Source organism: Rissa tridactyla, chromosome 4 (assembly GCF_028500815.1).
Source record: "Rissa tridactyla isolate bRisTri1 chromosome 4, bRisTri1.patW.cur.20221130, whole genome shotgun sequence".
Lineage (NCBI taxonomy): Eukaryota > Metazoa > Chordata > Aves > Charadriiformes > Laridae > Rissa > Rissa tridactyla.
The window spans coordinates 94,330,802-94,350,573 of NC_071469.1; the positions used below are offsets into that span (position 1 = coordinate 94,330,802).

A 19,772-nucleotide genomic window follows, 5' to 3' on the forward strand; every position below is an offset into this window, starting at 1 on the left:
ACACATATAGGGCAGGACTTATTGGTTTGGAGACCCAGATTAAGATGCAGAGGAGCATGTGAGGTTGATGATTATATTTCGGGGAGAGTTAATTGACGGAAGGTGAAGGCAGACAAAGAACCGCTGCTTACTGCCTTCTTGAATCCCAATCAGGAATTATGATTAAAGACGCGGCGAGACAACAGAGGCCTGATGAATTGGTGTCTTTTTTTTTTCTTTTTTGCCGTCATTCACACTTGATTGACTTCAACCTTTCAAGTGCAAAAGTCTCTCTTTTCCATTATTATTCATAGCCATCTGAGTTTTTCTAATTAAAGTGTATGAAAACAATTACTGATCCGTCGTACTGAGTGTGGTAGTGGGGATGGCTGCCTTACTGTAATGCGTATAAAAAGCCCACAGTTTTCTATAATGATGTGCAGCTGAGGTGTTAGATAATTTTATTCTTTTTCTACTCTGTTGGGGTTTTTTTTAATTTCTCATGATTTATTTTTCATAATTCCTAAAGATCCTAGGAAGGCGCTCTCCCTGCTGATAAAGCTGGGAGGAACGGCGCCTTCTTGCCTTCCCTCCTTGGTGTCCCTGCTCGTCCACCTCCTCCAAGCCCGGCTACCGGGAATTAACCAGTGACCTTTCACGTCTCACGACCCACCACCCACAGCTATCAGATGCTCCCGCTTAGAATAAAAGGTGGAATGAATTTGGTGTGCTCAGCTTCCCTCCTGGTGATTTATCAGTGTCAGCTGCCTTTCCTGCAGACGTCTGTGGGACTCGGCGCTCACCTCCATGCACCGGCCATCCTGGTAAAGGGAGGGAGCTCAGCGTCCCTCCCTGGCGCGGTTCAGATGTCTGCAGCCACTCATGTGCAAACATTTGTTTTTGAGCTTTTTCATGGACTGTTTTTGCTTCCATTCACTTAATGAAGCCAAGGTCTAGTCTGTGTTTGCCTGGATTTGACATGTGTGGAGTTCAGGAAGATTTCGTGCCCTGCACATAGGTTTACCTTCAGCTTCACCACAGATTTGCTAATATCTCTTGCGGTTCCATTGGAGCCGTGTGGTCCTTGACTTTGCGGAAAGCAAGGTACACTGCATGCAGATAACAGCCTCACGCGCTCACCCTCTTCTGAAACCCAAGGTTCAAATGCCCTCTTAGTATCTGACAGAAGGATGGAGAGACTTGTTTTGCTTGGAAACGTGCGTGTCTAGGAGTGTTTATTTATGCCTCCCTTTCCCGGCAGTCAGAGGCTGGGAGCAGAAGCACCGCAAGCGTTGCAAGTCAGTGTGAGCTTCTGTTCCTTCAGGTACCATGGCCCTGGTGAAAGGGAGATGCTCCCTGAGCGTCAGCGAGGTGAAGCATGCAGCTGCTTGGAACTGTAGAGGTGTCTTTGCTTGCCACAGGCATCTAACCAGTGCTGGCAGCAGAGCACTGGAGTACGGGCATGGATGGTGACAGTGATACGGGTCTGTCTTCCTAGTTGCTGCTCTGGGGAGAAGGGCTATGGGGCAGCTTTTCAGGTGGTGTGAGGTATTGGCTCTGGCCGCTCAGAAGGGTATTTGTTGTTCTGTGTCTGATGCCAGCCACACGCAAACTGCTGGCGAGGCAGTTTGTATGTTCTGTGTGTGACCAGATGCACCCAAAGATGGGCGTATGCATGTGGCTCTTTCAAAGAGCATCTCTGGTTGAAGCATGCAAACGCTGCAGCTCTTTAAAAATGTTGGCGTTCAAGCACTGCCTTGGTTGTGATGGTGCAGGTTCTAGACAAACGCTTGAAGAGGGGCAAAGGGAACACATCAGTCAGAGCAAGGAAAGGGTTACCGAAAGCTTTTCATTTCACAAACAATTTGCTCTTTTTTGTCTTTCCTTATTCACCCTTTCCTTTGTCACCTCTCTCCTTATTTGTACTCTTCTTTCACATGCCCCTCCTTTTCCTGCATCGATACACTTTGAAAACAGTGCTGCAATGCTCCCTAGTTCAAGATTACAGTGTACTTTACGAGGTATGATTTAATTAGGGGCCTTATTATGTTTTCAGCAGCTTAAGGTGGGCCTTTCAACTTATCTACCTAATTGGTTGCACAAGAAGTTTCACAGCCCATGACAAAACATTGTCAGTGATCAAAGTCTGAATTCTACATAAAGGAAAAATATTAATAATAAGATTATTCTTCAAGTGTGCACTGCTAATTATGTCCAGAATGTAACTGTAGAAACACTTTTGACTGATGTGAGCTTTGTCTAATAAATATGAGTCTTCAGTGAGCTATGAAAAGTGACGCCTCTGACTTTACAGTACTGGTGTCTAATTTTGCCACTGAAGATGTTTAAAATATTTTCCTGTGTTTTTCTTCTCCCCACATCCCTCCCTCCCTGTCTCCAGGTGACAACACCTGAGGTGATGATGCCCAGCAGCATGTTTCTCCCAGCAGCTGCTCCAGAGAAAGACGGGAACTCCACCACAGAGGAACTGGGGAAGCAGCCTGGTGAGTGCAAGTCAATGAGGTCCACGGGTCCCACCACCTGGTCAGGGACAGTGTCTGGGGACATGTCTGCCTGAGTGAGCTCCATGTGCTCAGCTGTCTCCTGAGAATCACAGTCTAATGGTGCCCAGCAGGGCAGGTCAGAGCTGAGCACAGCTCACCACCCTGGCGATTCACGTGGAAATGGTGTTGAATCCCTGCGGAGGAGAAGACCAGATGTGAGCAGTGAAAAGCAAAGGTGCTAGAGAGCTGAGGGGATTGATAGAGAAATGCCAAAGGTTGCAGGTGCTGGCCACAGACTGTGCTACCACCTCTGCTGTGCTCGCTCTGCTGCCATCATAGCTCAAGTACGGACACTGGCCATACAGTTTGGGGAGCTTTGAGCTGCTGCGGTCCTTATCTGGCCCAAATCTCCTCAGCCTTTTTCATTGCCATGCTGTGTTGTGAAGGCATGGCTGTAAATCCATGGCTGTTTAGTCCTGGCTTTGTCATGTGATGTGAGAGCATCCCAAGAACATCGTTCTGCATGGGCAGAAGTGTCTGATCTCAAACCTGGCAGGAACGCAGTGCCGTTCCTCCTTCTGTGCCCTCCTGGAGGGTCTGTAAGGAATCTGGGAATGAAGACAGCCGTCATTTCCTTTCAGGCAGACAGCCCCGAGGCAGCGATGCTGGGGGGGGGCAGCACTGGCACAGCCAGGGTAGCTAATGCTGCCCTGGGCAATGGGATCCCTTTTTTACCCTCTACGCGTATCATGCCCTTTTCCAGCAGGACTGTGCTCTTAGACCCTGGAAGAGTGGCAGTGTTTGTTCCTTCTTCTCCCATCCTCCCTCACACAGCACCCTTTGAGCTGCTGCCAGCAGGACCTGAATTTCATTCCTGTTGTTTCTAGCTTTGGTAGGACCAAGACTCAAATACTACGTTCAGTTTGATGAACTTTCTTATTGGAAAATAGGCAGGACATCAAAGAAAAACAGCAAAGACAGACAGGTGGCTGAACGGCCTTCACTTAAAAGGAAGAATTAAAGGTGATAAATGCACTAAGGGAACGTGTGTGTGAATAATTTCCAGATATTCGAAGTGGGCAAGAAAGTAAATTGTGTAGGTTTATGCAATGGGGCGTGATAAGGGTAATGGGCTGGTATTAAAATAAATGAATGAAGATAGAGGGGAAATGTTAGACATACCTATCATCTTGCAGAGAAAAAACACGGATGTATTAGGGACAAAAAGAGGGCGTTGATCCACCTTCGTGTGCTGGTGTAATTTTCAGGTTTGCTGTGCTTTTGTTTTCGCAGACATCTCTGAGGACTCGGGAAAGAGTCTTTTGCCATCAGAAAGTGCAGAGCACAGCGGAGATCCCAAGCCCGTTCCCACCGATCAGAGCTCTGCCAGGGAGGACTCCGGCTTCCTCTGCTGGAAGAAGGGCTGCAACCAGGTGTTCAAGAGCTCGGCGGCCCTGCAGACACACTTCAATGAAGTTCACGCAAAGCGACCTCAACTGCCAGTGTCCGATCGCCACGTCTACAAGTACCGTTGTAACCAGTGCAGCCTGGCATTCAAAACCATTGAGAAGCTGCAGCTCCATTCCCAGTACCACGTCATCCGGGCGGCCACAATGTGCTGCCTCTGTCAGCGCAGCTTCCGAACTTTCCAGGCCCTGAAGAAGCACCTGGAAACCAGCCACCTGGAGCTGAGCGAGGCCGACATTCAGCAGCTGTACGGTGGTCTCTTGGTCAACGGGGACCTCCTCGCTATGGGCGATCCTTCGCTTGCGGAAGACCACACTATAATAGTTGAGGAAGATAAGGAGGAGGAGAGCGACTTGGAAGATAAGCAGAGCCCGACGGGTAGCGATTCAGGGTCAGTGCAAGAGGACTCTGGCTCAGAACCAAAACGGGCCTTACCCTTCAGGAAGGGCCCTAACTTCACTATGGAGAAATTCCTAGATCCGTCTCGCCCTTACAAGTGCACAGTCTGCAAGGAATCTTTCACGCAAAAGAACATTCTCCTGGTCCATTACAATTCAGTTTCTCATCTGCATAAACTGAAAAGAGCCCTCCAAGAGTCTGCTACTGGGCAGCCTGAACCTACCAGCAGCCCAGACAACAAACCTTTTAAGTGTAACACCTGCAACGTGGCCTACAGTCAGAGCTCGACCCTGGAGATCCACATGAGGTCTGTCCTGCACCAAACCAAGGCTCGCGCTGCCAAGCTGGAGGCGGCTGGGGGCAGTGGCAGTAGTAACGGAGCTGGCAACAGCAGCAGCAGCAGTCTCTCTTTGGGTTCATCCACGCCGAGTCCAGGGAGCGCTAGCAACAGTAATACTTTTACAACCACCAACACAAGTAATTCGGGCACAACTCCCATTCCCAGCCTGCTCAACCAGGTATCCAGTGACAATGTGGGAATTCCTCCTTTAGGTAACCCTGTAAGCACTAATATCTCCTCCCCTTCGGAGCCCAAAGAGGTAAACCGAAAGAAGCTGGCAGACATGATTGCATCCAGGCAGCAGCAGCAGCAGCAGCAGCAGCAGCAGCAGCAGCAGCAGCAGCAGCAGCAGCAGCAGCAGCAACAAGCTCAAACCTTGGCACAGGCCCAGGCCCAAGTCCAGGCCCACCTGCAGCAAGAACTGCAGCAGCAAGCGGCTCTCCTGCAGTCTCAGCTCTTCAACCCAGCACTTTTGCCACACTTTCCGATGACCACTGAGACCCTTCTGCAGCTTCAGCAACAGCAGCATCTTTTGTTTCCTTTCTACATCCCCAGTGCCGAGTTCCAGCTCAATCCAGAAGTTAGTTTGCCTGTCACCAGTGGTGCGCTGACATTGACTGGTACAGGTCCAACTTTGCTGGAGGACCTGAAGGCTCAAGTTCAGCTCCCTCAACAGAGCCACCCACAGCTCTTGCAGCAGCAGCAAGGTCAGCTGTCCCTGTCACAACCTCACTCCGTCCTTATACAGCAGAGCCAGCACCCTGAGAAGAAGAGTAAGTCCGTAGTGAAGGAGAAAGAAAAAGAAACCCCACGGGAAAGGGAAAGTGCAGAGAGGGGAGACAACAATGTAGCATCTAAGGAGTCTCTGCCTGATAACTTGAAGCCCAAAGAGAAGAAGGACTTTGTACCAGGCAGCAGTTCGGAGCCCTCCTTACTGCCTCCGCGTATTGCCTCTGATGCAAGAGGGAATGCCACAAAAGCCTTGCTGGAAAACTTTGGCTTTGAGCTTGTTATTCAGTACAACGAGAATAAGCAGAAGGTGCAGAAGAAAAATGGGAAGACAGAGCAAGGTGAGAACTTGGAAAAGCTTGAGTGTGATACATGCGGCAAGTTCTTTTCAAACATCCTTATCCTGAAGAGCCACCAAGAGCATGTTCACCAACATTACTTTCCCTTTAAGCAGTTAGAGAGATTTGCCAAACAATACAGAGAACACTATGACAAACTGTACCCACTACGGCCTCAGACCCCAGAGCCACCACCACCACCTCCACCGCCACCACCTCCACTCCCTCCAGCACCTCCTCAGCCAGCTTCTACTCCTACCATTCCTACTTCTGCGCCACCGATTACCTCTCCTACAATCGCACCAGCCCAGCCATCTGTGCCACTCACCCAGCTCTCCATGCCAATGGAGCTCCCCATCTTTTCACCACTTATGATGCAAACCATGCCACTACAAACGTTACCTGCTCAGCTGCCACCCCAGCTGGGTCCTGTAGACCCTCTGCCTGCAGACTTGGCCCAGTTGTACCAGCATCAGCTCAACCCTAGCCTTCTCCAGCAGCAGCAGAACAAGAGGCCACGGACACGGATCACCGACGACCAACTCAGAGTCCTTCGGCAGTATTTTGATATTAACAATTCCCCAAGTGAGGAACAGATCAAAGAGATGGCGGACAAATCTGGATTGCCCCAGAAAGTGATCAAGCACTGGTTCAGAAACACTCTTTTCAAAGAACGCCAGCGCAACAAGGATTCCCCATACAACTTCAGTAATCCTCCCATTACCAGCCTGGAAGAACTGAAGATAGACTCACGGCCTCCTTCTCCAGAACCTCAAAAGCAGGAGTACTGGGGAAGCAAGCGGTCCTCCCGGACACGCTTTACTGACTACCAACTCAGAGTCCTGCAGGACTTCTTTGATGCCAATGCTTATCCAAAGGATGATGAATTTGAGCAGCTTTCTAACTTGCTGAACCTCCCAACGCGGGTTATAGTGGTGTGGTTCCAGAATGCCCGTCAAAAAGCTAGGAAAAACTATGAGAATCAGGGAGAAGGCAAAGATGGGGAACGACGAGAGCTTACAAATGACAGGTATATTAGAACAAGCAACTTGAACTACCAATGCAAAAAGTGCAGTCTAGTCTTTCAACGCATTTTTGATCTCATTAAACACCAGAAAAAGCTCTGTTACAAAGATGAGGATGAGGATGGACAGGATGATAGCCAGAATGAAGACTCTATGGATGCAATGGAGCTCTTGACTCCAACCAGTTCCTCCTGCAGCACACCAATGCCCTCACAAGCTTACAGCACACCTACGTCTTCAGCCAATGCAACCTCCTCAGCTTTTCTGCAGCTCACAGCAGAGGCAGATGATTCCTCCACCTATAGTTCTAAAGTAGAAACTACAGATGAGAAACCAAAGCAGTCTGAACCTCCAAGTACACAGCAAAACCAAACTCAAGAGAAGCAAGTGCAACCAAAGCAAGAGTCTCAGCAGCAACAGGACCAAGGAGAACAAAAGACAAGTTCAGCACACCAAAAGATTTCACAGTTATCCTCCCCCTCTTCATTGCAACACCCACCTCCCCCTCCTCAGCCCCCTCAGTGCTCCTTGTCACAGTCAAGCCCAAGTCCATCTCAGCTCTCGCATCTCTCCCTCAAACCCATTCACACATCCACCCCTCAACAGCTGGCAAACCTACCTCCTCAGCTAATCCCATACCAGTGTGACCAGTGTAAGCTGGCATTTCCTTCCTTTGAGCATTGGCAGGAGCATCAGCAGCTTCATTTTCTGAGTGCACAGAACCAGTTTATCCACCCTCCATTCCTGGACAGAACGCTGGATATGCCATTCATGCTTTTTGATCCCAGTAATCCACTACTTGCGAGCCAACTGCTATCTGGAACATTACCACAGATTCCAGCAAGCTCAGCCACTTCGCCGTCAACTCCAACATCCACAATGAACACACTGAAGAGAAAGCTGGAGGAAAAGGCCAGTGCAAGCCCTGGAGAAAATGACAGTGGGACTGGAGGAGAAGAACCACAAAGGGATAAACGTCTAAGGACAACCATTACCCCAGAGCAGCTGGAAATTCTTTACCAGAAGTACTTGCTTGACTCCAACCCAACACGGAAAATGTTGGATCACATTGCACATGAAGTGGGCTTGAAGAAACGCGTGGTACAAGTTTGGTTTCAGAACACTCGTGCACGGGAACGGAAGGGGCAGTTCAGAGCTGTGGGGCCTGCTCAAGCCCATAGACGGTGTCCCTTCTGCCGCGCTCTCTTTAAAGCAAAGACAGCTCTTGAAGCTCATATCCGATCCCGTCACTGGCATGAGGCCAAGAGAGCTGGATACAACTTGACGTTGTCTGCTATGCTCTTAGATTGTGATGGGGGACTCCAAATGAAGGGAGACATCTTTGATGGAGCAAGCTTTTCACACATGCCACCAACTAGCAGTGATGGACAGAGTGTTCCTCTCTCCCCAGTGAACAAGAGCATGGAGCTGTCACCTCGAACTCTGCTGAGTCCATCCTCCATTAAGGTGGAAGGGATAGAAGACTTTGAGAGTCCCTCCATGTCCTCGGTCAATCTGAGCTTTGACCAAACAAAGCTGGACAACGATGACTGCTCTTCTGTCAACACTGCAATCACAGACACTACAACAGGAGATGAAGGGAACGCAGACAATGATAGCGCAACAGGGATTGCAACTGAAACCAAATCAGCATCGGGACCCAATGAAGGTCTGACAAAAGCTGCCATGATAGCAATGTCTGAATATGAAGATCGGCTGTCTTCTGGTCTGGTCAGCCCAGCTCCCAGCTTTTACAGCAAAGAGTACGATAATGAAGGTACTGTGGACTATAGTGAAACATCCAGCCTTGCAGACCCCTGCTCACCCAGCCCTGGTGCAAGTGGTTCAGCCAGCAAGTCTGGAGAGAGCGGGGATCGGCCCGGACAGAAACGCTTTCGCACTCAGATGACTAATCTCCAGCTAAAAGTTCTTAAGTCATGCTTTAATGACTACAGGACACCTACCATGCTGGAGTGTGAGGTCCTGGGCAATGACATTGGACTGCCAAAGAGAGTTGTTCAGGTCTGGTTCCAGAATGCTAGGGCAAAGGAAAAGAAGTCCAAACTCAGCATGGCCAAGCATTTTGGTATAAACCAAACAAGTTATGAGGGACCCAAAACAGAGTGCACTTTGTGTGGCATCAAGTACAGCGCTCGGCTGTCTGTACGTGACCATATCTTCTCTCAACAGCATATCTCCAAAGTTAAAGAAACCATTGGAAGCCAGTTGGATAAGGAAAAGGAGTATTTTGACCCAGCTACTGTACGTCAGTTGATGGCTCAGCAGGAGCTGGACCGGATCAAAAAAGCCAATGAGGTTCTTGGTCTGGCAGCTCAACAGCAGGGCATGTTTGATAACACCCCCCTGCAAGCTCTTAACCTTCCTGCTGCGTACCCAGCACTACAGGGCATCCCTCCAGTCTTGCTCCCAGGCCTCAACAGCCCGTCCTTACCAGGCTTCACTCCATCCAACACAGGTGGGTACGGGTGTTATCACACTGCTCAGAGACACAGCTTAACTTGACACATCTTTAGCACAAGGGGATGTTCCCTTCAGAATGACTGATAATAGGATACCCTTTAGTCGAGCATGTTTACTTGACAGCGAATAAGCAATAGGTATTTTATCTTTAATTCCTGAACTCGGGTTTTCTAGCAAAGTCTGAAATAGAGCAAGATCTAGACATGCTGCATATCTCTGTTCCGTTAGCACAGACTAAAAATTCTGAAGCACCTTCAGGGAAATGGAAAATAGCGGATTTATGAAACAGAACAGGAGAAGGACTAGTGTGCTAAATGCGTGGTTCATTATAGCTTTCCTTTCGTTATTAAGTTCAGTTGATGCAGTGCCATCCCAAGTTTTCAATAATTCTGAACTGTTTCTAGGGAAAAGTGTGATGTGCCTGGTATTGCTGGTGACAGAAACCTGGAGCAGCTTTATGTAACATCCCTACGGTGACCTCCAGGACAAATCCTGATGCAGCTGTGGATTGGGTTTTGAGCAATGGCTGGGCACAACGTGAAAGTACCTTCTCAACAAACAACAGTGTAGCCATGGGACAAATCTACTTTGTATTTTAATAAGATTTTTATTAACAATACTCCATAAAAATCAAATTTGGCATAGTCCTTTGGGTGACCTCATCCCGGATACTGAAATTTGTTTTTTGAGGATACTCCTTTCCCTTGTACCTGGGGGACAGTTGGAAAGCATAAGATGTGTAGCAAACGCTGGCAGTGAAAGGTGCTGCTCAGTAGACTAGCAGTGACCTAGAAAACTTGATCCAAGGGCCTTATTTCACCCCTGCTGCATCTGTGGCATCCCAGACACATGCCGGTGTCTGAGTTGCTGCTCATGACGGAGTAATTGATGTTCTCTAGAATTGCTTTCACTTGGCAGACTTCTCTGTTTACTTGTGATGAACCCTGTTGAAGTTGACTTTCACCAGGGCTGCTCTACGTTTACAGAGATATCCCAAGAACTGATTCCAGTGTCTTGTCTCAGCAACAGGCTGAGTCTGTCTCGGGCTGGAAAGCCCATGACACCGTTAACGCCTGGTAGGGTTACACCATATGCCACTGTGCACCTTTGTTTTCTACACGGCAGCAATACAGGTCTGCCACTATTAGACAGTGTCCAGAAACGGTAACTTTCTCTTACTGGACTGAACTAATTGGCTAATGATGAGTTATAATCCATGGTGTGAAGCCAAAATAGGGTCTGAGCATCTTCCTGGCTTCTTAATCAGAAACTGGAGTGCTATCAGTCTTCAAAAAGACTTTCTGATGCTTTTATTCAGCAAGCTGACTATGAAGTTCCTTTTCCAACAGATTGAAAAACTCAGTGCAGATGCTGCCAGGTAACATGGTGTTGTCATCTTAGTAAAATTGCCATCTTCTTTTGTCATGCAGGAGGTAAATCTTTGGATAAGCAAATGAAAGCCTTAGACAAAGGGATGGTAGCTGATGTGAGAAGCTACGTGGAACTTGAGCAGCTCCTCTGACATTTGCAAGGGGTCTGGCTGCAGAGCTGCTCGCTGTAAATCATACCACTGGCTCCCGAATTTGTGTGTGGTTGCAGTGACGTTGGGTTTGACACCCTAAAGAGTGCACTAGAGACCTATGACTCAAAACAGGCATCTTTCTCTCCCCTTGGAAGTGTCTGTGTTCACCTTTTCCTCCATTACTGCTCATCTCTGAAGTATCTTCGGTTGGCAAATGAAAAAGAGTTAAACCTCACTGTATGTGTCGGGTTCTGGCCTTCCGAAGATGATCCACTCTCCTGGAGTCAAGGTCCCTTTTTCCACAAGAGCAGCAGAGGGCATTACCTTGTAGCATGGTCGCTGATATCCATGTCAGACGGTCCTATCAGAGAGCAGAAAAGATCAGAGTAAGTTTTTCTGGAATCTGGAAAAGCTTTCTGCTGGGAGTTAGGGCCTCTGCAAGGCTTTTTTGCATAGTTACAGAACTCTTCCCACAACCCCCAAAGGGAAAGTGAAATTGTTCTTGACTATAGTTGTAGGATAAGTCATTGTAATTAAACCATTTTTAAAAGCAGTTGTTGTTAGAAATTCTTCTGTTCAGGGCTGCTGCCCATTCCTGCTCCTTGAGTCTAGTCCTAGCTGCGTGCCTGAAGGGCATCTTTGCGTGCCAGCACTTCTTCATGCCATACTTTGGTTCTTACAGTGATCTCGTTTCAGAAGCCAGAACTAGGCCAAGAGGATCTCTTTGGCAAATTATGTTGCCAGCCTATCACAGATAGCTCTGTGCTGTTTACTTAATACACCAAATTTATAACAAGATCTAAAATTACTTTTTTGCACTTCAATCTATGTTGTTGCTTTTATTTCTCTCCAAAGGCCAGTATGAGTCCTGGGGAGATGGGGCTACGTACTATGAATGTTAAAAGCAATCAGTGACTGCCTAGACAGGACTAAGCTATTTAGAAAGTCAAACAGACTATTTGTGGCCTTTAGATAAAGCTCCAAAGGTCAGGCCGTCTCAGCTCAAAGCCTGTCGAAGCAGATAAGGCTGTGCATCCAGGAATGTTATGAATTAGCCGCTGCTCCTGCGCTTGAACCTCTCAGGGACTGTTCAACGAGGGAACATCAGTTTCAATGGCATCTATCCATAATATGCCCTTATCTGAAATCTATAAGACAGCTGCGTGGAGACTCACTTCATACCTTCACAAATCACTATTGTCTCGATACCGCATCAGTTGCAGATGCAGATTTCAGAAGGGCTTTGCATCAGCCCTTGCTGAATTGGCCCGGCTCTTGGCCACCCTCCCGCCTGCCCTCCTGCTGGGCCCCTTCCCCAGGCTGGCCTCTGCAGAGCCACAGCAGCTTTGTCTCCTGCCCTTCGCTCGGGAGGCCAGCGCCGGGTGCCGGTTTCTGGCATCAGTGAGTGAATGCAGCGCTGTAGACACATGAGCTGTTTATACCAGGGTGTAGCGCAGCCAGGTTTTGGAAGGTGCTTTTCTGCCCTTAGCTGCCAGCTGTGACTCAGAGCAGGATCACAGAATCACAGAATGGTGGGGCTGGAAGGGCCCTCTGGAGATCATCCAGTCCAGCCCCCTGCCAGGGCAGGGTCACCCAGAGCAGGTGGCACAGGAACACGTCCAGGCGGGTTTGAATGTCTCCAGAGACGGAGACTCCACCACCTCTCTGAGGTGGCTCTGCCACCCTCAAAGTAAAGAAGTTCCTCCTCATTGTTTGGATGGAACTTCCTATGATGCTGCAAGAAAGCGGTTCCTGTGCTGTGCGTTGGGAAGTATGGATTCCTTCTGGGCTACACCAACTTTACAGGGCATGGTTAAGTGACAGGCTCTTGTGATGTGACTGTGCAGGCAGCAGCCTGGGGCTTGGTGTCCAGAAGCCTGAGGAGCACGTGTGTCTTTGCACAGAATTTACATCTTCTGCTCCCTGCATCAGCCTCTGCCGCAGGTCCTGCCATCTGCTTTGGCCGAGGACTTGGGTATCGGGCTGCCTGCTTGCGGCAGGGATGAGGTGGTTGAGGATGCCTACGCTTGTTCCTCAGGATCAATAATGATGATTTAAGACCTCACCAGGATAAATGAGACAGCTGCAGCTCTGACAGAGCTGTTGGCCCCATCCCCTAGCTGTGTTTGGGACCCTTTTACCCTGCCTTCGCAAGGCAAAGGAGCCCCGTAGCAGCTGGATTTCCCTGCCAGGAGTCACCACCCGCCCTGTGCAGTGATCTCCCTGCTGGCATGCTTCCCCTTGGAAAAGGCTTTAAGCTGCCACCATGCCCCAAATCATTCCCAGAAGGGGTGGTTTCTCCTCTCCCCCTGGATGTATCGAAGAAGAGGTAGAACCTAAAATAAAAGTTACTGGGCCTCTATGGCTGATTCCTAGTTCTGTGACTGTTCAAAGTCAGGCTGCCTTTGAGCAGTTACCGTCGCAGTAAGGACTTGGGCTTTGTTAACGAAAGGTTAGATTTTGTGGAATGGTTTTGTGGCGGGGGTGGATCCAGCAGCTCCGGAGCCACGGAGCGTACGGGGCTGCACCAGCAGAACATTAGAGCTTTGTTTCTTTTTTATTTTCGCCACATGGCATTGAGGGACTTCCCAAGCAAAACGTTCCTTTTTAGGAGCACGTTCACCAACTGCAGTGGACGTGACTAAAGGATGTGACTGTGGGAGCCACGCTGGACAGGCTTGCCCCCAGCTTCCATCAGCTGTGAGAGCAGGAATTGGCACTGGGGGACTGTGTTGTTACTGGCTCTTCCTGCTGTTGGGAAGATAGGCAGACTTCACATTCCACCATTAATTCATCTCCTTTGTGAGGAAGCGTCACAACACTTAATTCCACCCAAACCACGACGTTCATGCCCTAGGGGGATGTCTGAATACTGCATAAACTCTGAAATTACTCAGAAGCTGTGCACCCAAAGCCTCTTACATTGGAAGGAAGGAAGGGGTTGCATCAGAGGTTTGTGGATTCATGAACATCAGCCTAAGTAGGACAAAACAACTTAGATGTAGCCGGTTCAGTCCTCTTCAGTTGCCATGACCAAGGCTTTCTAATCTGCGGAGATTTTAACGAGACTGACAGTATCTAGCGTTACGGCCATTCGGCGTAACGCCATTCGGCCATTCGGCACTACGGCCGTAGCACTTTCCTTCTGCTGGAGTCCTTTGGCCAAAGGACCATTTAGCGCAGATGCAGGAAAAATGCCAGTCCCCGACATCAGCTGTAAATCATTGGGGAAACTCAGAGGGGTTGGTAAAACAACAGCCATGTTGAGCATCCCACGTGGCCGGTGGGTGTCCCCGGCAGAGACGCCACGTTTGGTGCTGCCAGGCAGCGTGGCCGAGCCAGCCATGGGTGACAGGGGCTGGTAAGGCACGTCCCCAGGCACAGGGCCTCGGGGAGCGGGAGAGGACCAGTTGTCCCAGAGGAAGCGGGAGCGGAGGATGGGCTCTTCAGCCTGCGCTGCTGCAGCATGGGAGCTCAGCCCGGTCGCTGCCCTGGCGCAGGAGAGACGGGGGTGCAGGGGCACTTGAGGGGTGGCCTGGGGTCACCCCAGCTTGTGCTTTCTGCCTGCCCAGCACCGAGTGACTCCTCACCTCTCTCTCCTCCCTCTTGCAGCTTTAACTTCTCCCAAACCCAACCTGATGGGCCTGCCCAGCACAAGCGTCCCTTCGCCCGGCCTCCCCACCTCTGGATTACCAAATAAGCAGCCCCCGGCCGCGCTGAGCTCGCCCACCCCGGCACAAGCCACGGCGGCCGTGGCCCCGCAGCAGCCGCCGGCGACGACCCCGCAGCCTCAGCAGCCGCCCCTGCCACAGCGCAAGGAGAAGGAGAGCGAGAAGGCAAAAGAGAAGGAGAAGGCACCCAAGGGGAAGGGGGACCCCCTGCCAGGGCCCAAGAAGGAGAAGGGGGAGGCGCCGGCGGGCGCCCTCTCGGCCCCGCTGCCCGCCATGGAGTACGCGGTGGAGCCCGCCCAGCTCCAGGCGCTGCAGGCCGCCCTGAATTCGGACCCCACCACCTTGCTGACGAGCCAGTTCCTTCCCTACTTCGTCCCCGGCTTTTCCCCCTACTACGCCCCGCAGATCCCCGGCGCCCTGCAGAGCGGGTACCTGCAGCCCATGTACGGGATGGAGGGGCTCTTCCCCTACAGCCCCGCGCTGTCGCAGGCGCTGCTGGGGCTGTCCCCCGGCTCCCTGCTGCAGCAGTACCAGCAATACCAGCAGAGTCTGCAGGAGGCATTGCAGCAGCAGCAGCAGCAGCAGCGGCAGGCGCAGCAGCAGCAGCAGCAGCAGCAGCAGCAGCAGCAGCAGCAGCAGAAAGCGCAGCAGCCCAAAGGAAGCCAAACCCCCGTCCCTGCGGGGGCTGCCACCCCGGACAAAGACCCTGCCAAAGAACCCCCCAAGCAAGAAGAGCAGAAGAACGCACCCCGCGAGGTGTCCCCCCTCCTGCCCAAACCCCAAGAAGAGCCCGAAGCGGAAGGCAAGGGCGCGGACTCCCTCTGCGACCCCTTCATCGTCCCGAAGGTGCAGTACAAGCTGGTCTGCCGCAAGTGCCAGGCGGGCTTCAGCGACCAGGAGGCGGCCAGCGACCACCTGAAGTCCCTCTGCTTCTTCGGCCAGTCCGTGGCGAACCTGCAAGAGATGGTGCTTCACGTGCCCACCGTCAGCGGCCAGGGCAGCGGCTCGTACCAGTGCGTGGCGTGCGAGAGCACGGTGTGTGGGGACGAAGCCCTCAGTCAGCATCTCGAGTCAGCCCCGCACAAACACCGAACAATCACAAGAGCAGCAAGAAACGCCAAAGAGCACCCCAGTCTATTACCTCACTCTGCCTGCCCCCCCGACCCCAGCACCGCATCTACCTCGCAGTCGGCCGCTCACTCAAACGACAGCCCCCCGCCCCCCCGGCCCCCCCCGGCTTCCCCCCACGCCTCCAGAAAGCCCTGGCCCCCGGCGGCCCCCCGCGCCCCGCCGGGGAAGCCGCCGCCGCCGCCTTTCCCTCCTCTCTCCTCATCTTCAACGGTTACCTCAAGTTCATGCAGCACCTCAGGGGTTCAGCCCTCGATGCCAACAGACGACTATTCGGAGGAGTCTGACACGGATCTTAGCCAAAAGTCAGATGGACCGGCGAGCCCGGCGGAGGGGCCCCGGGACCCCGGCTGCCCTAAGGACAGTGGTCTAGCTAGCGTAGGAATGGACACCTTCAGATTGTAAGCTTTGAAGATGAACAATGAAAATGAATTTAAATAAAAAAAAAAAGTTAATAACAAACCAATTTCAAAAATAGACTAACTGCAATTCCAAAGCTTCTAACCAAAAAAAGAAAAAAGAAAAAAGAAAAAGCGTGGGTTGTTTTCCCATATAACGATGCCGGTGGGTTTTACATTTCTTTTTTCCTTTCCTTTTAATAAAATAAAACTTAAAAAAAGAAAAAAAAAATCTGTTACATTTGTCCTTTCAAAGGTACTGTTGGTCTGGGAGACGAACGCCCGTGCTGCCTCCTTACTGTCTTCGGAGCTCGAGCCCCTTGTATATTGCCCCTTTTCAATAACGCCCCACGTCGATAGCACAGCAGAGGCCGGCATGCACTGTATGGGAAAGCAGCCCACCTTGTTACAGTTTTAAATTTCTTGCTATCTTAGCATTCAGATACCAATGGCTTGCTAAAAGAAAAAAAAGAAATGTAATGTCTTTTTATTCTCAGGTCAATCGCTCACACTTTGTTCTGTTTTCAGAATCATTGTTTTATATATATATATATATAATTTCTTTCGTTTGTTTTGGGGTTTTTGTTTTGTTTTGTTTCGTTTTCGTTCCAGAAAAGGATTTTTTTCTTTTTTTTCTCTTTTTTTTTTTTTTTTTTTGTTAATTTAAAATGGGCAGAAAGTATTCAAGAGAAAAACAATGTGAACTGCTTTAGCTTTTCGGGGATTTTAAGGGTAGCTTTTCTGCTGAAGCCAATTTCAAGGGGAAAAGTTAAGCACTCCCACTTTTCAGAAAAAAAAAACAAACCCACACAAAGAGTGTTGAGGACTCGGAGCTTAAAAAATAAGTTTTAAAACAACTGACTTTCTGTATTTATGATAGATATGACCATTTTTGGTGTTGAGTAGATTGTTGCATTGGAAATGAACTGAAGCAGTATGGTAGATTTAAAAGAAAAAACCCTTTTGTGTACATTTAGCTTTTGTATGGTCCAGCTGACGGCTTCTCATTTGATGTTGTCTTGTTCATTCCTAGCCAGATAGATTGCAATCCATTGACTCGCCTAAGCTTTTCTCCCCTTTGTACCTTTACTCCCCGTTCCCCCATCCTGTAATCTTCCACTTATGGTCGCTACCTTCATTTCTTAGAGGGTGGTTGCATAATTATTTTATAAAAACTAAAGAAAGAAGTTCAAAGGGTTTTGGGGGGTCAGTAGGATCCCTTGCAGAATATTTTTTGTTGGGGGTTTGAAACTTTTTAAGGCGTATACATACGATTTACCTATGTCTGTTACCCTTGTGCACTTATCTCTTTCTTAATTTCCATTTTTCCTCTTTTTTTTTCTTGCCCTCTTCTTTTCCTCATTTTGTAAATGCTTCAAAGACTCTGTTCCTAAACTATAAGCATTTGTTTCTGTTTGTGTAATTAGGCTGCACTCTGTTCCTTCTTTTAAAAAAAAAGTTTTTGTTACATTTTTTTTTTCTCTAAAGAAAATTCATGCTTTAAATAAAATCCAAAGACATACCCTTTCACCACTGGTGCAGAATGAGCAAAAAGGATTCTTTTTACTTGAGAATTTGTTTCTGATTTAAACAAACAAGTCTAAGTTTAAATAAAGAATAAAAAAAGTACCCAGGTTGTTATCTGTGCTTCTTCTGCAAGCAGAGAGACAACTCTTAGCGAAAACCCAGCGCACCAAAAGGCAGGTTTCTCTTTCCAAGTTCTCTCCCGCGGCAGGCAGGCGGAGCGGCGAGGGTCCCGGCTCAGAGCCCGCGCGGGCACCGCTCCCCCCGTCCGGCTCCGTACCCCTGCTCGTGGGAGCACGCACGCACGCATCTCTTACGGTCCGGACTTTGAAAGGAAAACTTTGTGCTGCTAAATGTAGATTTTTTTTTTTGGAGACAATAGATGCTTGCTGTTTCACTTCCGTAGCCAAACGTCCACAGAAACAATCTCCTTTCCCTCCCCCCGCCCCCCTTTCCTCTGCCCCGAAAGTGCGAGAGCCTTCTCCCCATCATCTTCATCCTCCTCCTCCTGCTTCAAAAGGGAACTTCGAAGACTGTGAACGCAGGTTCCTCCCGCCGCCTCCGGGCTTCTCCTCCCCGTGCTGAAGCCGCTTGTCGACTCTGCGAGAGACTGGAGCATTCGAGAGACGAACGTGGGGTTCATTTTCTAGCGGGACGCTTTTATTTTTATGGATTTTTTGGTTTTAGTTCGATGAAAGACTAGATCCTGAACTGTTGTACATATTTCTAACTAGGCTAATGCACAGTGCAAATTCCTTTTTTAATTGTTTTTTAAGTAGACGATACTAAAGAGAGTACCATCTAATATTCCTACCAGTACCCAGTTGTAGCATAAGGTGTCAAAAACGGAAACAAGTACACAAAAAGCGTTTGCTGTTTTAACAAACTGTTTTCTTTTAACAAGAGTTCTTGTATTTCTCCCCGTGTTTGAGATGAACATTTTTTAAATTCTAAAGTTGTACAGTTTTTGTTTTCCATTATTTTATCTTGTTTGTAATTCTATGAAATATATATATATATATTTTTTGCCATTTAACTGTTGTATGTTACTCTGTCTGTATCATATAGAAATGTTTTTGTTTGTTTTGTTTTTGATTCTCTATGTGATACAAGTTAACAATTTAACACTAGCTTTATCTGTCAGATTCCGCAAGGTCTCTTTTGGAAATCCTTTTGGTTTTGTCTTGGTTTGTTTCAGGTTTTTGTTTTGTTTTGTTTCTTTCTTAATTATATTGCTTGGTCATAGTGCAATTTCTCTCTCCTCCTTCCCCCTCCTCCTTCCCACCCACTAAAAGGTTTTATAAATTCATTTCCTTGTATTTTTTCTAAACGTTTCTAGAGACTTTCAGTGCGAGGTTGCCTCCTCCTCCTCTTCCAGCCCGCTGCCTCGGGGACGGTGCTGGGACCTGGTCACCCGTCCCCCCCCGGCCTCGCGCCCCGCCGCGGCCGCCCGCGCCCCACGACCCTCCCGGCCACCCCGGGGACGCTGCGGGGGCCACCTCGGCTCTGGGGAGCCCTGGGCGACCCCCCCCGAGCCCACACGTGGCCTTTCCAGCCAGTGTCAGAGCGGGGCCAGGGCAGGAGGGAAAGATTTTAAACTCAGCATTGAGCGGGTTTCTGTTTTATTTTTAATAAAAAGCTTTTTTAAGTGGTGAAGATGGCCAAAGTTTCATACGATTGAGAATAAAGAGAGGCGTAAGGGGTGTGTCGGGGCTGCCCGTGCCCCGGGGGGGACGGCGGGGGGGGCGAGGGAGGCGCTGACACAAGCCAGCACACTTGCCGTTCGTGGAAATATATTTTGCTTTAAAAAATTTAAAAAAGAATTAAACTTTTAAATAGAAGCAGAAATTGGGTTGGTTGGTTGCTTGGTTGGTTGGTTGCTTGGTTGGTTTGTCGGCGCTGAGATACTGCCCACTGTGAAACACAAAGCTTTGCTTATTTTTTTCGGTTTTCTTTTTGGGGGGGCGAGTTTGGGTAGAACAGAAAGCATAAATGAGGTGAAGAGGGGTATGAACAGCCTTTGCAATGTACAAAAAAAATAGAGCAAGTGAAACCAAAAATGATGTTCTTGGTGTTTTTCTATAATGTAGTCTTGTTAGCTTTTTTTGTTACTGTAACAATGCTGATCTCGAACTGTACCAAAATACATGGAGACTAACAGAAACAGAAACCACATGGAACTTTCAAAACTTTAAAAAAAAAAATTGTCACAAAAGACTTTGTTGTCATAGTTGAGTTGACTGTAGATGGTAATTGAATATACTCCT

General features: G+C 49.1%; 1 protein-coding gene across 14 annotated transcripts in view; it reads left to right on the plus strand.

Annotated features, from left to right (window-relative positions):
* ZFHX3 (zinc finger homeobox 3) overlaps window positions 1-19,251 on the plus strand; it is a 685,441-nt gene extending 666,190 nt beyond the window's left edge. For all 14 annotated transcript variants that reach the window (XM_054198577.1, XM_054198573.1, XM_054198572.1 and 11 more), the window contains 3 exons: window positions 2,381-2,483; window positions 3,777-9,257; window positions 14,397-19,251. In XM_054198577.1, the coding sequence (XP_054054552.1) occupies window positions 2,381-2,483; window positions 3,777-9,257; window positions 14,397-15,988 (7,176 nt within the window). In that variant the 3' untranslated portion in view covers window positions 15,989-19,251. The remainder of the gene's footprint in view (window positions 1-2,380; window positions 2,484-3,776; window positions 9,258-14,396) is intronic.
* The last annotated feature ends 521 nt before the right edge of the window (window positions 19,252-19,772 follow it).